Raw genomic sequence first — 18492 nt, 5'->3', positions numbered from 1 at the left:
ACGCGGCCTGACAAATAACCGCAAATTGTGATTGTGACTCCTTGAAAGGGTTAATAATGGCTTTGATGGCGTGGGACTGTGCGGAGTCTGGATGTAATTCGGTTAGAAAGCGTAGATTGAGCTATTGTGAGATGTTAACAAGGCTCCGCGCTTGGATATATGATGTTTAATTGTTTGTTTATCAACTGTCACATGTTTGGCTTTTGTTATAATCCTTTACCCTAGAGTAAGAGTTAAATATTTGTCACTGTAGTTGTTCATGAAATGCATACCTACTTTTACGTATCATCGCTTTAAATGAATTATATTTTTTACTGATAACCGAACCTAACCTGGATATTTCCGTCTCTGGAGCTAAAACTCCTGGACATCCAAGAGAGCGCTGACTAAAAAATTTGCGGGACACAAAAAAATGGAGACTCAAGACCAGGCGAGGTGGGTAAGAATATGCCGGAAAGTGGACTAATGGAATAAAGCTTAGTCGAAGAAGAAAATAACAATTCGTAGAAGTTACCTACCTATACCAAAAGGATTAACGAGAAAGATTTCCACAATGTCCCTTTTTGTATCCCTTCAATGATATTTTATGGGGCAAAGAGGGCAGACCGCGGCCCCTGCAAAAATAATACGTGTCTGACGTCTAAATTATTCACAAAGGTGGTAGTGGCTTAGCGGCGACCTTATGAATTATATATGTACCATTTGATATTATTCAGCTACATTTGCCGTTTATACGTGGTATAATATTGTCTTTAATAACAAGTGTTATGTAGTTTGCCAATTTTACCATTATTATTCTCAGCCTATTGTGTAGACTAGTAGAGTTTTGGAGAGGCCACCACGGAAGAGAACAAGAATTTAAAAATTATAATTAAATGTTTACCATAACACAGATTTCAATCGGGGTTATAAGACTTAATGGGATGTGTCATAAAAAGATTTTAAAACCACATGTAGGTAGCCAAGCCCGAGTCGTCATCCAATGTCAAAACTACCAAAGTACCAAATATCAATAAGTACCAAATATAACGCGACTTAATCGTCAAACATAATGTTTTTCTAATATAAATACATTTTTTGAAGCGCGACATTATTAGTTTATGATAAAATTACGAATATATTATTCAAACTTTTTCATACATTAAATAACAAGTTTATTAGCCAGAAGATGGTGAAGGATATTTCGTTTTTGCTACGCGTACTGTATAAAAAGGCAAAAAACCGCTAAAAATATGATAAAGAATTTAATACCTTGACAGTCGTAGAAAAGTATTATTGATGAGCCGTCGTTATTGTAATACAGCTAACAAAAAACTAAATCCAATCGTTTGTATTGAAATAATTGCGTTTTATTAAAAATTAATAGCAATTTATTACTCATATAAAATTATCTTTAACAAAAGCATATGAGTAATTTAAGAGATTATATAAAATTATACAACTAACTTAATCTACGTTGCTATAAAAATGCTAATGGGAAATGTGAACACGAATTTGAACGAAAATGAGATATGACCGGGAAAATAAACAATTTAAAATTTACCTAGACAATAATATTATTATCATACTTAAGGAACTTAGTTAAAACTTAGAACTGATGTCTGAGTATACAGAATACGTTTGATACATCCATAAAAACCTTGTTTAAATTCGAAAGAAGAAAGAAAGAAAAAAAGAAATAGTAGATAAAAGGTCAGTAAAGTTACATTGTATTCTAAGACGCAGATATCCAGATGTCGTTAGGTAACAATAAGTGACCGGTAGTTGGGGTCGCAGTGATCATCTCCAAATACATCTTAAACATACTCGCTGAGGCAAAGATTCCCGAAGTCAATACGAAAGTTGGATGTGCCTTATACTCAATTTACACATAACATCAACTACAAAATATGTAACAGAAATTATTAAAACGAATAATATTGTCAATAGTTGGTTACTATGTAAAGAGTAAAAAAACAAACGAAATTGTTCATTGACTACTGAAAAAGTATAAACTGTGTTTCAGTTACCTTCCTTTATTAATTTAGCAAACAGCAGTGATCATTTAATGTCCACAAATACTTTTTGTGGACCAAATAGAATCAGGCTAAGGTTCAGTATTTTCTGATATTCAGATCTTAGCAGAATTGTAAACATTGATTAAAATGTGTTTCAGTTTCGACTATCCGACCACACAATGTTTCCTAACTCCTGTTCGAAGGGATCGTCGCGTCGTCCGAAATGCCCCCGAGATTTGACAATAATTCTCTATAGCTATTCTACCGCTCCCAATGAATACCGAATTGAGACACCACCCTGCATCTTAGACTGTAGACAACATATTTCAATTTAGATTATTGCGTTGCCAACTAAATGCAATATCATTTAAAGGATTATTTCGAGTAGTTGAGCAAAAAACGACCTTCGTCCTTGCACTGCAATCAAATAAATCAAAAACATGAATAATAAACATAAATGAGATCGTATTGTACATCATTCATTGACCTACCGAAATTAACAGAGATAACGCTCACAAAGGGCCTGATTGAAAAGGGCACCTTTCAATGATTCGCTACTCTTTAATCTTCCATCGAAAACAAAACTCGGGATCGTAACAGGATTGTCTGCCCGTTCATTTACTTAGCAAATTATTCTTTGTCGAACGGAAGAGAAGGTTTTGAATCCATTAATTCTCTGATGGGGTCACAAAGAGGTGGTACGAATTAAAATAATGTATTCTACGACTTCAATGGATCCCTCCGTCCGGTTCTGTTATTACAAGAATAATGTATTTAAATCAAAGTCTGCTTTCAGATGAAGATGCCCCGCTTTTGTGAGTCCACCGAATAAGTGATCACGTACGACGCCATTAGGATGTGTTTTATGTGCAAATTATAGGCTTCCATTTTTTAACTCGAATTTCAACTTCCCGTGAACAATTTTGCTTCGTTAGAAAAGTTTCATGCTGTGTTTATTGTGCGTTTTGAAACGTGATGAAACTCTACATGTAAAGTGTATCTTTTTTGTTGTTCGAGATTCATTTGTAAAAATAATACGCAACATTATAATGGTAAACACTTGTAAATTTCCGTTTCACAGGACATTTATTAAATCACCAATCCTTATAAGTAATCTGGGCCCTAAATGGATCACTAAACTTTTTAAACTCTAACTTACTAATTACTGAAGATGTGTCAAACATACGAGGGCCAACTTTTGCATATGAGTCGCTCAATATATTTCCGTTTGTAGTTCCTTTTTTTTATAAAAACTTTTGGTTCTACAACGTAGTCACATTGATCAAAAATATGTTTCATCCCGTGGCAGATTATCATTGTATACAGAAGTGGGTACATAATTACAGTCTTTTGCTAATTGCGATTCCCGATACAGATACAGACGTATGCACAAACAGTAAATTAATCCTCACTACCTAAAGGGCTTTGGGAACTACCCTTTGCTACTGGATAATTTCGAATATGATCACCCCATCGCCGATTATTTCGGTGCAAACATTTCGATGTATTTATTCTGGTGTTTATTTTGAAGCGTAATATGTCGTGTTCCACTTTGATGTCGTGAAATCGCTTCTGTTCTTTGTCAGTTGCTCAAGGATTTACATCTATGAAGTGATACGTTTAATTTTAGATTTTACTGTCTTCTATTTCGGTTTAATTTCCTTTGTAACATGATAGCGAATTATCACTTTTCGGAATTGCATCGGCTGTGTAGAATTATTGCATATGGTTGGTTGGAGTTTGTTTGGCAGTATGAATGGTTCATTATACGTAGGGATACTTTGAGCGGGGCGCAGATAATATTTGCGATGTACACCATTGTTTATGATTTGGACAATTGTTTGTGTTGCTCTGTCAAAGGATGTGCACTTGTTTGTTTTAAGCGACGACAGCTAGCGAAGGGGGGATTGTACGGTGTATTATAAACAATATCATTTTAATGTTACATTGAACTTTTAGTACTCTTTGTTTCTTTATAGCTCGGCGCTTTGAAGTCGCTTAAGGTTTCCGTTAAGCTGCAGTGCCGTCATTTAGAAAAATATTGTGTTTTCTCGTGTCGGTTTGAGAAAATTCTTCAAGTACCGCTCCGAACAAAATTTCTCTATCGAAAGCTTTCCTTTGCGGGCAACTGTGCGGAAATGTAGTGGCATCTTGACTCGAACTCGGGTACTTACTTGTATTTTCATGCTCAACTATAAGCCCGCCATTTTTATTTCCACTGTTTCATTCAGAAGTGTTTTGTGCACTTTTCGAGTGGATTGCATTTGTTTCACAATAATTTTTATTCAAAAATGTACCATCGTAATTGAATAGAAAAACTTCATGTTAAAAGCTCTTTTAAATATTTTTAATATATGTTTTTTTTCTTGCTGAAATTTTTATATAAAAATTCCGAGGTTGTGAACCACGTTGATTCAATGTAAAGGCGAAAATTTTAATCACGACATTAGTTTTTTCGCTTTGATTTTGATACGAAAAATGTGTAAATTACTTTACACTAGAAATTGCAAACAGAGCTATGTTCTAGACATTCTTTCATGTGTGAATATATATTCGTTGGCAGCCAAAGTATATGTATTTAAACCTGACCAATTACATAAAATACGTCGACACTACAAACCCAATCTAACATTTAGGAAATGATCTTTTAATTTCATTGTATTGGGAGTAACGGTATGCCTACATATTTAATTTTGCCTGCCAGCCCACGTTATCCTTAACGAAGTAGTCATAACATTATAGTCGTAACATAGTAAGTCTTATTTCTATATCTCAATCGGAATAGAAATTATCTAGTAGCTTTTGTTTTTGATATTAATATTGTGACAGGTTAATGTTTTTTAAAATACATATATATTACCACAGACATTCAAAACTAAACAAGGACCAGCATAAAACGCGGATAACAATTATGTACCACATTTGGAGGTAGGAAGCCTGAGCGATTATCCTAAACAAGAGGGCCTGATGAGTGCATTGTGCCGTCCTGAGGTCATTGAGGGAAATGAACTAAGATTTTAAGGACGTAGTAAAAGAAGTCGTGAATCGGTGCTTCAACGTTTTTACCAAAACTGCGTCTTTTAAGATATGGTGGTAGATTTGAAAGAGTTTCGTTAGTTGGTATTCATATTTTCCTCTAGATACATCATAATATACAGTCATTAAAAATGATGCAATAGGTACTATAATCACCAAGCAAATAGACAGTAGAAAAATTGTTTCTTTTACCAAAGCTGCTGGTTAAATCAGACTACTACTAGTTACTTGAAACTTAAACTGCAATAGTTGATATACTCGTACATAAATAGGTTGGAGTCATGTCTAATGAGTAGGTTACGCAAAACGCTGGCTTTGTTGCCTCATTGAATTTTAAAGTAAGGCGTTGGGCTAAATTGCCTCCAGATCTGAAATCTCTAGATTAGGATCAGTTAACTTACCTGGACGTGAAAAAATTCGTGTATATTTTAACTAAAATACTATAAACGATTTTTTCATGCAACACGAATTAAAATAGAAAAGTTTTATTACTAATTTATAAGTATTTTAAAATCACAAACAACAAGTTAACGTTATAATGTGAACTTGAATACAAAGTGCAATGAACTTGCAAAGTTATCAAACGTTTTCGTTTTTATAATATTCTCTATAATAACAGGGAAAGTCAAAATATTTTCCCTGTTTCAAATTTGTACGCACAGGGGCACAACACAAAGATGTTCGACTAATCTTCCCGGTGATTGAGCATTGTGCCGGCGACATTACCGGTATTGTTTGCGACGACATAATCATAACGTCTCTTATTACCCCTGCAGACGATTGTACCAACAAATATGGAAACAGACTTTTATTTTTGCGCTAAAATAGTCTCATAGCGATAAAGATAATATCATGATCTTAACGTGGATAGGACACAAATTTTGAGGCCTTGCCCGGAAATTGAATGGGTTGGGATCCTATCATAAGTGGTCCTATCCTATCATGCAGTCCGTGGATGCAAACTTACTGTGCTACTACATGTTTTTAGAGGAGAAAAAAAGAAGCCTTTAAGGAAGGTTCTTCTTACAAAGTAAAAATTTTTAGCAATTGTAGTTAATTCACTCAGATTTTTGTAAATTATTAAGCAAAGAAACGAGAATTCAGAAAAAAAAATATTTTTCGTGTGCCCTGGTACTACATTCTACTTACCCAAGAAGCCGTTTCCATATTATGTCTATAGCTAAAGTACTTAGAACGCATTGTCGCGTGCCCAATGGGTAATTTTCCCTATTGTCAGTCACAAGAAAATCTTTCCTACAATGGTGTCCTTTTACTAGAAATGCTTAGAATCTAACAACTTCTACAATCATAGACAAGTCTTCTTTTTTGATTTATATTACACAGATAATAATTATTATAGGTACCCCATTATAGGTATCCCAAAGGCTTATTTTATAAGTCAACTAAATTATTATAATAGATTCGGTTTGGTTCTTTGAAAAGATCCGTATTACATATCCAAAGATAAAGCTCAAATCATTATCAAATATGATTAGAAGTTAAAAACTTTTAGGCGGTGCACCCTTTTTAAATAAACAATAAAAATATTTTCGATATCTGCTCAGCTTCAACAAATGTGTGAAGTTACTTCGCAAAATATAAGCGATAAGCTAGCTCTACAAGACAACTATATCTAGCAAAAGTAACTTAGGGTGTAGGTACACCACGTGTGGCGAGCCCAAAAAGAAAAAAAAAATGATATTTGTGTACTTGATGATTTTTATTACATAATATTAATCAAAGTGGATAATATATTTTGGTTCAAATAGGAAATATCTCACACAACAAAATGCTAAATTACCATTCTTAACGCTTACAAATTGAAAAGATGAAAATGGCACATTGAAATTCTATTTACACAGAACGCTCGGCGAATTTATTCTGTTATTGTGAATAAACTTATTATAGAAAAGAATAATCCAGTTACTGGGCCACGAGGAGAAATACTCGAGCATTTTTCTAAGGAAGCGGGAAAAATCTGCGTTCCTCATTGGATTAGGCAAGCTTCACAATATTTCTAATAAATTCTTGTTTTTCATTGTAAGCTCTGACGACTCTCGTTTAATTTAATTTTATTTGTTTCTGTTGTGGCACTTGCTTCTGATATTTTTATTATCAATTCAGCTAATCTCAAAAGTAAAATCTACAACATAATATAGGTATAACATAATTTAGATCCAGAATAATAATGAGCATTATTTGTGAATGTTAAAGTTAGGATATTTTGGTAGTTTATCTACTACATCCTTTGGTACGATGTTCCAATTTGAAACGTAATTATCTCAGATCTAAGAGTGTCCAATAAGCAATTTCGACTTGAGGACTTATTTAAGACGGGACGTCGCAATTTCCCTTAACTAATAGACTGGAAGCTGACTTGGACCGGTCATCTCAGGTTGATGCCTAAACGGATGCACATGTTAATATATAAATTAGTCTAACTGCCATTTCACTGATTGGCTTCAAAGGTTTTGACTGTACTTAAAACCCAAACGAATCATAGTCATTGTTTAAAATTGTTCAAATACTTAGATCAAAATATTTATTGTTAACTTATCTTTTGTCTCTAATTTTGGTGGATTAAGACGAGATGTTTGAAATTAATTCCATTACCAAGTTAGATTGTCATCGTTTATATATATTTTTTTTTAATTATTTTTTTTGGAATATTGGTAACAAACAAGAATAAATGGATGCTACCAATAAAACAAAAGTAAATGCCTAAAAAAATGAGGGTGAAGTGAGTAAATTGTTTAATTTATAATTGAAAATAATGATTAAGTTTCAAACACAAAGAAAGCATGCAGTGATTTAATTCGTGTGTTGGGTGTATGTATATCTGTGTATTTGTGTGAGTGTAGGTATGTGTATTATAAGAATGCTCTAGTTTTGGCTCTCTCATTTTACTGTATTTTCTACATCACTGTAGGATAGATTCCTAAGCCAATTTAAAATAGCACTTTTACATTTATGGACAGTTAAAGATATCCTCGGTATCTGCGATATTAACTTCTCAACTTAGAGTCTTGTTTTATTAAAATTTATACCATTTCTGGTTTTTATAGTTTAATTTATGTACTCATCATTCACTCACCCGAGCAAAGAGCGTGGTCTTTTAAAAAATTGCTGCATGTTAGAATCTCCCATCGAATCAGACGCTTCGCTAAATACGACAATGTTTTCAACGGCACATTTAAAAGTGATTTTTCCACGTCGCAAAGGGTTGGCGGCTCGTTTAACAAAACAATTTACCGTCAATTTACTAACGTCATTGTTTCCGCCTAGCACTCCCCTTCTCAAATTGAAATCAGCTGTGCCCTATTGAACCTTACCCTTATATTTTTGTAGCGCTTCAATCAAATTGTCATTAATATACCTTGTTATTAGTACTGTGATAATTTTGCAAAAATGAGATAAAATGAAACATTACACATTTTGTTTCCTAATCTATCATTCCTTACATTTATCATTACTTTTATCCTATTACTCCTGATACTCTATATCTATCTTAAGATCTTGTAGGCTAATTTTCGGAAGTTTCGCTTGCACAGTATTTATTATTTATAGTAAGAAGACTATCTTAAAGCGTTCGTAGCACTGATGAGGATGAAGCACAAAAATGTTATTCCGTAACTGTAGTGTACTGTAAATGGTAATACAACAATTGAAGCAATCAACCTGCATATACTGGCAGAATGAAGGCCATATTGAAAATCTTTTGAATTATTCCGCTTTTAATATTTTACGTGAACTTTTAAATTTAATTTATTTTATTTCGAATAAAGATTATTTTTCTCTACTTTTTGATCATGCACAATGCTATCGTCTTCAGAATTGACGGTTTATTCTCCTGGACTTCATGCAGCCATTGCGTAACTAATTGATGTTATATTAACATGGATTGAAAAAAAATCTCGATTAATTACGAAATCTTGGTTCGATGAACGTTTGATCTTCTTCCGCAATTAGTGCCATCCAGATAATATTTTTTTTAAGGTAATTCATAAAACTACAACTACAACCGTAGCTTAAACTTTTTTATCCGAAAAACAAGACTGTTCACTACGCATCTTACAATTTTCCTGAACAGTAATTGACTTAACAATTTTTGCGCAAAATCGTCATATTGTTCCCGCCACCGCGTGATGTTATTGTGCTCGAAATGGAAAGGAAATTAATAGTTACAACCATCAAATTTACTTGTGTCTACAAAAGCGTTATGTCTATAAAGATATGGTACATTTTAGCTTAATTCATGTCAAGTTTAATATGGTTATATGTCGAGAACTATCGAGGGATGGAGTGACTACAATAACAGTAAACCCATTTCAATTTCAACACGTTTCCAGGTTATTATTGTCAAGTGCAGATTGGTTATTCATTTGATTTACAATTGGATTCGTAGAGTTTGATTTAGATTATTTAACTTTTATAAAAACCCATGCAATGCAGTGTTTCTTTCGATTTGTACTTTCAGAAGTGGCGTTTACAAGAATTCTTCTATTCTTCTACATATACACAATTATTTTAAAATGATAAAAATATTTCTCAAAACTCTGCTAAGTTTTGTCTACATTAATTCCAAGTATAAAAAACCATAAGCCTGACTACTATTTAATAAAACTACTATTGAAAAGCGGTCAATTTCTGCTCTTATAAAAGTTGATAGTAAGCTAGATACACAATTGTTTACGTGTTGCCGGTGTTAAGGTAATTTAATCTATGATTCATGAGACTTTCGTAGACGTACACATTGAGTACCTTACCAAGTCCCCAAAATTTTACCAACAGCGGACTATGTATATAATAAAGTTACTTAATATAAATTACAGATTCATATACAAAGTCATTAAAGCTTAAATTCCTGTGTTAATTCACTTGCAACTAGAAATCGAATTTAACACACTTTAATCTAATGGCTTAATTTAAACATCTAAAGCTCCTGAACCAGTTGGTATCAGGCTTGTTAGTAAACACAAACACATCCTCTCTCAGGTTGGACAGGCATCTTATTTGTCAGTAACTTTGGCTCGAACTCGCTTCGTTAAAGCATCTAATTGGGCACTGCTGATTGTACTAATTGCTTCGGATTTGGACTTAAGGGGCTCTCGTTTTTACCCGACTTTAAAGAAGATAGCTAACGATGAATTGTTTAAATCATTATTACAAACATGCTTTGATAAGGGATTTTGTGCAACAACCGGTGTAGTGGGGTGCAATACTTTATTTTCATACAAAATAATGGGAAACTAAGTATAAGTAAATACTTTGGGTTTTGATTTAGTCTAGCGGTGATGATAATAATCGCGCCTATTCTTTATAATGAAGTTTATGTTTGTGTAATATTTTAAAATCTGCCCATAAACATCGTAGTTAGACATGACTTCCTTAGTCAGCCCACCTCTTCTCATTCTCATCCAGCCTTTCTTTTTATGCGTAGAAGATGCCTTTTCACTTTTGATTTGAACGTACTCATATTGTAGGTATTGCAGGTGTCTGTCTGTGTATTGTTTCCACTTTCCATTAAGTGGACCATCTGCTTGCTTCGCTCATTAAGACTATATAAAAAAGAAAAACCAAATAAACCTACAGATACCGACCATTTACGCTTAAACATTACTTACTGCTTAGAATATCGGTAGCATGGGATATATGACTTTAAAACAATCAGTTTTAGGTCCATTTTCACAACGACAACATTATTTCGATGCTCGAAAACCGCTATCGAGATATTATTTAGTGCTAAGGGTACTGAAGTAGCAGTATAAGAATCAGTTAATGAAATAAGTCAATTTCGTAGCCCAATTAAGCCGCTATGTACCGAACAAACAGACATCAAAGGAAGCCAGACGGTGTCTGAGCAAGAAATTCATTTGTTGGCACATCCAATGAAGACGATTGGGAGCCCCTTATATCCTGATTGGGGTTATACGATTGTACATATAAGTAGCGCTTAAATCTATCAAAGTACGTAATTAAATCTGCTTAGGTGAGTACGAAAATATCAGTTAAAAGAGTTGTGTGAATCCCGAGCTGATCCCGAACTCTGGTATTTTCTATTCGTCTATTCGCTGCCACCTGATGTAGCAGTGTGAAACCTGTCAAATTTATTATACCTATTTTATTTATTATCTATTAATATATTGTATTTATACATTCTTTTCAAAATTTTAATAGAATAACAAAAAACACTAAAAATTTATAAAAATAAAACCATCTTCCGGCTGCGGGGCTTTTGAGTGGGTACTCAGAAGCAACCGTCGGTCCGGGCTCCAGAGTGAGGAACCTCCTCACAATACATGCAAGAATTACTGCCTTCAGTATAGGACCTTTGATCCAACAACCAAGCGAAAGCTTCTTAAGATATTGGGCGAAGCTTTTCACTAGAAGACCAATGACTGTAACAACTATCGGAACTATAGAAGCAAGGTCCAAGTATCTTGCGACTATTTCCTTTTCAGCTTTCACCAAATTATCATTATATGGAATAGTAATGTCAACAATGATTGCACGGCGCACTCATCGATCTACAATCACTAAACTTATTTATTGTTATTAATATTATATTATGTGAAATTGGCAAATGTGCCGTGTATTGACGGGAGATCGGAATACAGTTCAAAATTCAAAATCAAATTCAATTTCAAATATTCTTTATACATGTAGGCCTATCACAGACACTTATGAAGCGTTCATACATTTATGTTTACATAATTGTGCTTTTTGAGATTTTACTCTTTTTCACGTATTAATGGAGCAATGAGTAGACTAACATCATACTTTTGAAGCGGTGATAGCCCAGTAAGTAGGACTTCGACTTCACTTTCGGGGGGCCGAGTTCAAATCCAGGCACGCACCTCTAACTTTCTAAGTTATGTGCGTTTTAAGCAATTAAAATATCACTTGCTTTAACAGTGAAGGAAAACATCGTTAGGAGACATGTATGCCTGAGAGTTCTCCATAATGTTCGCACTGGGCCAGCGTATTGGACTACGGCCTTAACCCCTTCTCAATTTGGGAGGAGACCCGTGCCTTGTAGTGGACTGGTAATGGGTTTCTACGGGTGTCAAGCTAATAGGTTTCCGGTTACATATAATAATGTATAGATGTATTGTAACAGTAACAGGTCAAGAAGTACATCCTACTAATATTTTAAATTCGAAAGTTTGTATGGATGGATGTTTGTTACTATTTCACGCAAGAACTACTGAACCAATTTGACTGAATGATCGAATAGAGATAGATTTTACCTTGTGGATTAAAACATAGGCTGCTTTTAATGTCGGGAAAAGGGAAAGATCCGAGTACAAAGCCGCGGGTAATAGTTTTTTTTTATGGAGGGCTCTTTAATCGATACTGAAGTCAAAACTAGTTTTTTTATTCACATTTTGTCTATATAGTTTGGATCTTAACCGCACATAATGCCGAAACTTCTGAACGTATTCAAATAAAACTTGGCGTGAGTTCATACTACGAGGTGGGACCTCAGTAAGTAATAAATATAGCTTCAATGGAATCTACGACAAAATCAATATTGCCTTGAGGTAGGAACTCGGATGTTACACAGCCCTTAATAAAATGAAGTCCCGTTAGCACAGTGACACTACAAATTGTGTTATCGGCTACCTGACAAAGGAGGGTGGCTTTACGGAGCTACGAATCTATGAAAATATTTAAATTATATATTTATTTATTTAAACTCTTTATTTGTACACCACTACACAGTTAGGAAAATAAAGGACGAATATAGAGACACACGAAGACCGAAGTAGAATACAAAAGGTGGCCCTATCGCTTGGAAGCGTTCTCTTCCAGGCAATCTTAGGATTAGGACAACAAGAGCGAGAACAAATAGGCGGTGTAAAATTATTATAAACCTACTTTCAAATAACTACATACGAGTTCATAAACAAAATTAAACAAATTAAAAAAATAATATTATATATGAAATAAATAAAAAAAAAATAAACTGACATATATTATTACTAATATATTATACATACCAGTATAGACTAGTGTCTATAAAAATCCAGTTTGTCTTAATTATCTCATAGTTTCCGAAATTAAGCAAAATATAATAAAGGTAAGCAAGGCTCCAATAATCAAAACCCTTTAAAAATGCAGAGATTCTTTATTTCGTGGGATTTTTATGCACACGAATACATAAACTGTTACCACATAACAGTACATAAAAATTATCAAACATGTTGGTGTACTTATTACTAAACCTTAGTTTATATAAGTAGTTTTTTTCGACTTCCAGTGAACCTAAAATAACAGGTGATTTATATTTTTTATTACTAAAAATTCAATAATAGAAATGAAAAAAACACTGTGTGAAAGCTTTAAAACTGTGTTCCTTTAAATATTTTTTTCTTTAACGGTCAAATATAATAAAACTTGTAATTAAAAAAAAACATATGTTCAAATATTATATAATTTTATTTTTTATAGTCCGCCACTCCAACTTGAAGCGTCGTTTCGAGTTCCACATCCGTAATCAATGAAAGACGCATGCGAGACATTAGACGGAAGGACGTTAACACCAAATTTAATAGGCTATGTATCATTGTAGGTTTTATTTAAACGAAAAGTTCGATCTAAAGCTTCTAAATTCAAATAATTCACAGGGTTACAGTAGAGCGATAACTTGGTTCGTAGTTCCATGGGCCCAAATTGATTTAGTCGGTCTACTGCTGAACAAGTAACTTGCATTAAAATGCGTATCGCTAAAATATCCAATATCAATAGTAGCTGGAATAAGTGAAATTTCGAAATTTGAATATTGAAACAAGAAATAGAGGATCTTTTGGAGAAGTGCTAATTACTTTATAGCAATCTTTAAATAAAGCGCAAAGAAAATTTCAGTACATGTCGGAGTTTTATGGCAATGTCTAAAGTTAGTTGTAAAATGTGAAAAATGCTTAGTGCAGATTCTTTAGCCTTATTGTGACATTTTAGTCATCTCCCAAGTCCTTACTCTAAATTTATCTCTCTTAATAGATAGATGGCCTAGGCTCATCTCTAGTAACCAGGTATTTACGTTCATTGCACTACACTAACACAATTCTTAGGTAAGATGTAGTTTATATTTGTATCGTCTTGCTACCTAAAATAATTAATTAAACTAGAGGATGTTTGACCAAGGCTATCTATTGGTAATCCAAAGTGACAATTAAAACGGAGAAAGATTTGAGTTATTATATTACAACTGATCCATTGGGCTTTCGTAATTGTGTTTTTATTTAATAAAAATTCTGGTCGGTGTAATTTTAAAGTTTGAAAAAAAAGAAAATGCAAATGATATGACTTACTTTGATCCAATCCAATCTAACGTAATTCTTTCTTCCACAGAAACATGTCATCTAAAAGAAAGTCGCCACCCTCAAAATTGCAAGAAGGAGCTGCTGAAACAGAGAAATCGGAGCCAGGACCTGCCAACCTGGACTTCTCCGACCACCACGAGTCAGACGAGAACGATCACCAGACCTTCTACAAATTCTCCCCAAGCTCCTCCCCCAGGACCTCAATCAGCGAAGAGGATACATACGAAGACGAGCAGCCGTGCAAGAAGCAAAGATTCGACCAATCATTAGACATGACAAACAACCTCCTAGTCCCATCGTCCTTTCTAAGTCTCCACCAAGTCAGCGATCTTCAAGGCAGAAGACGTGGCTCGTCAGAATGCAGTAGTCCAGGCGCTGAGGCGAAAGTTTTGGGACTGTGCAACAATAACAATTCATTGCTGAATCACAATAGCGCATTGTCGCTGGCCGCGCCGCATAAGCGGTCGATGGATGATGTGTTAAAGAGATTAACGTCTAAAATGAATAACAGCACGATTAAAGAGGAGAAGAGGCCTACACCATCAACGACGCCTGTGAAGCAGCAAAACAAGTAAGCGATAAGTTTTACTTTTATCTAATTAGGTAACTAAGATATCCACAGGAATCAATTCTCGATTCAGTAGTATTTATACAAAAAAATCTCGTGAAAGATCAGACCCGGAGGCTTTCAAACAATCTTGTTACTGGGAAATTCATCAATTGTTTAGTAACCTCGCTGTAATAAAATATGTGTTTTAACACATTTGCATCGGTACGTCCAAAATTACCCTAGGAGTCATATAATAAAAGCATATTATACTCAATCCCAGGAATGACTTCTGTACCTTTTGCAGACGATATACAGATTTTCTCAAATTTATGACCATTTTAAGTTATACTCAGTTTTCGTTAACAAAGAGTAATGTCTCACAAATACTATATTGTTATAATTATTTTGTGGAGCGAATGTAGATATACCTATTCCTTCAAATGTTTTACGGAGGGTTTTGAGTGGTTAAAGTTCATACCTATATTGATCGTACAGCTCTTTTCTGCGATATAAAATGTAGTTGCCAACTGGACGTTTTCATACAAAACGCATAAATAGATAGCGCCAGTTGTAAACAAAGTTAATACAAAAACAAATCCATACTTCTCCATGATTATAAATGTAATAAATGTGGAAGTGTCAGTTGGTATGTTAATTACTTTGGTTGGTTGTGTATGTCCTAATGCACCGATCTTGATTAGTATAACAAATATAACTTGCATTATGAAACATTCCGGGGGATTTAAAAAAAAACACCTGCTATTCATGGCTTTTGGATAGGACTTTGATTCTGGAGACAGACATAGGAATCTTTTATCCCGGGAAAATTAAAATAAACACGGACCACTGCTTAAAACCAAGTTTTTTTTCTAAAAAGGGGTGCTGGTCTATCGATTCCGGAGCATCAAGCTGGTACTTGGTACTAGGAGAGCAGAAGCATTGAATAGGTTATTGCAAACTGAACTAGTTACTCATTTGCACTTGGGAGACAGAATAACATTAGATTATCTACAATGTCACGCATAATAAAGTTCATTATAATCATAATAATGATTTCCGTATCTAGCATAAATACTGTGAAACAAAACATTTGATTAATGAATTACTTAGGAAATTACCTAAAGGTGACCCGAGATTCTGTAACACAATAATTAGAAGTTAGACGTTTCTACGCTCGACGGCGTTACGTCAGTTTGATGGAAATAATTTAAAGTACGTTGTACCTAAATGTGTAATAATTTTGGTCTGGCTAGTTACCACTCTATTGACGGACCCTATCGTACAATGACGCACAGATACCGATTAGGGTATAGGGTCTAATATAACTGCCATACCCCAACCAGGTTATCCCGTTACGATGTCAGACTAAATCATCACGCACCAGCAGGTAAGATTTTAAAAAAAAAACCATTACTGGCCTATTAAAGCAGCACAGGTCTCCTCTTAGAATGAGAATGGTTTAGGCCATAGTACCTACATGACCACGACTTTGGCCGAGTGCGGATTGGTAGACTTCATGCGTCTTCCAAAACATTATAGGGATCTCTGAGGCATGCAAGATTTCTGACTTCCTTCTCTCAGAGGTAATCTTGAAAATGAAATTTTTGGGTTTGTTGAAAAAATGATAGGTAATTACACCTATCATTTTTTCAACAAACCCAAAAATTTCATCCAGGATCTCGTAATCCGCAGTTGATCGTGGAAACCACTTGACCAAACAGTTACTCTACTATATGTCACCACATAATTAGAACTTCGTAACTACCATTTTAATTACCGCCCGTTTTACTGTCACACCGAAATAAAGCAAGTGCTTGCCGTGCTTAGTCGTTTTCTATTTAATTGGTCGTATAATGGGCAGTTAAAAACAATGTTAAGACCACCACGAACCCTGTAATAGCGAAACGTGGTATTAACTAGTCTTTTACACGTTTAAACATGTCCTTGGATACCGGAAATGTCAATTGTTAAAAGTTTTTGTACAGTTTGAGTAAAGATTTTAATTGTTAGAAATGAAATGCATTTCACTTCTCTGAAAAAATTGGTACCTAGACGCTTTCTAACGGGTATATATATCGTACTACAGCAGCTCCTTTCATTTCTACCGTTTGCGAATCTGCTATTATAATTATCCTAATTATATTATAAATACGAAACTTTGTATGGATGGATGGATTGATGCTAGCTACTCTTTCGAAATTTGGGATGTATTATCCAAATTACGCTTAATTTGCTATACTCCGCGAAAAGCTTTAGCTTTAGCTTTTCGCGGAGTATAGCAAATTAAGCTTAATTTTGATATATCATGGATTTCCGCAAAGTAACGCCTGCTTCTATCCAATACCGAAATTTAGGATGCCTGCCTGGTAGATTATACCTTGGATTGGTTACAATTTTATGTAACATATGTGCTATTATAGGTAGGTTGTTATATTAATTAAGCTAACTTTAATATAAGTTGTCTGCAAAAAGCAGGAGAATCTGTATGGTGTAAAATTTCTCCAATCTTTTCTCCGCATCGAACAGATTTAAGGCAATGTACTCTCTACGCACATTTCACTCCGAATTCTGTAAAGTAAGGCCTGCTTCTATGGCGTTTTCTGTTCGTGTGCATTTAGCATAAGACATACCGTTTGTTGAAGCTTATAATAATTTAGTGTATATTTCTTTCATATGCATCATCATCATCCCTTCAGCTGGAAGCTGGACATAGGTATTTTGTAGGGAGTTCTAAAATCCTCGGTTCTGGGTCGCTTGATTCTGTAGCGTCTCATGTCGTTACAGGCTGACCAACGCATCGTTCCCCAGTGCGAGGTCGCCATTCCAGCACCTTGAGGCTCACACGTCCATCGGTTCTCCGAGCTATGTGCCCCGCCCATTACCACTTCAGCTTTGCGACTCGCTGAGCTATGTCGGTAACTGTAATTCTTCTACTGATCTGATCACATCTGATTTGACCACGTAGAGATACTCCTAGCATAGCTCTCTCCATCGCCCGCTGAGTGACTTTGCGCCTTCTTATGTGGCCCCATAGCAAGCGACCGAGTTTCAGATCCGTAAGTCAGCTAATAAGTAATATATTTATTTATCTGTATTCAACTATACTTGGTCTAGTTCACAATTAAAATTAGAAGCTGATAATTTAATAATAGGTGCTAGAGGTTAATGCGGTCGCGGGATCTATGTCAATATTTGTATTTACTTAGCATTATCAAAGGCATTATCTTAATAATTAATTGCGATAATAATTATATTGTTTTCGCGGATGTATTGGTTACTACGGAATACATTGTTTTTTTTTAAATCCAGCAGAAGCAATTGCACGTCATTTTGAACCTTCGGAATAGAAACTGTTATTTCAAATTGTGAAGCGAGTGAGCGAGCAAATACTTGGTTTCATCAAATGTAATTTAATTTGATGCTTAGCACCTTACAAGGACACTGAGCTTATCAAAACTTAAACCTCCTTTATTTAAATCCGCTCCGCTTCTGTGCTACTACCGAGTGTCTTGCGGCCTCTTCTATAATAGATCGACGTGACGTTTCAAAAGTGCATACAAAGTAGGTCTTCTTGAAATAAATT

General features: G+C 34.6%; 1 protein-coding gene across 3 annotated transcripts in view; it reads left to right on the top strand.

The window, feature by feature from the left end:
• Positions 1 to 18492, top strand: part of LOC120625178 (transcription factor SOX-5) — a 272598-nt gene that overhangs the window by 148160 nt on the left and 105946 nt on the right. For 2 of the 3 annotated variants that reach the window (XM_039892158.1, XM_039892157.1), the window contains exon 2: positions 14388 to 14930. In XM_039892158.1, the coding sequence (XP_039748092.1) occupies positions 14392 to 14930 (539 nt within the window). In that variant the 5' untranslated portion in view covers positions 14388 to 14391. Of the gene's footprint in view, positions 1 to 14387; positions 14931 to 18492 lie in introns of those variants that run through there. The other variant, XM_039892159.1, reaches the window with a different exon arrangement.

The sequence above is a fragment of the Pararge aegeria genome, chromosome 7 (genome assembly GCF_905163445.1).
Source record: "Pararge aegeria chromosome 7, ilParAegt1.1, whole genome shotgun sequence".
Lineage (NCBI taxonomy): Eukaryota > Metazoa > Arthropoda > Insecta > Lepidoptera > Nymphalidae > Pararge > Pararge aegeria.
The sequence above is the reverse complement of the archived record's forward strand: the minus strand, read 5'-3'. Positions and strand labels throughout refer to the sequence as shown.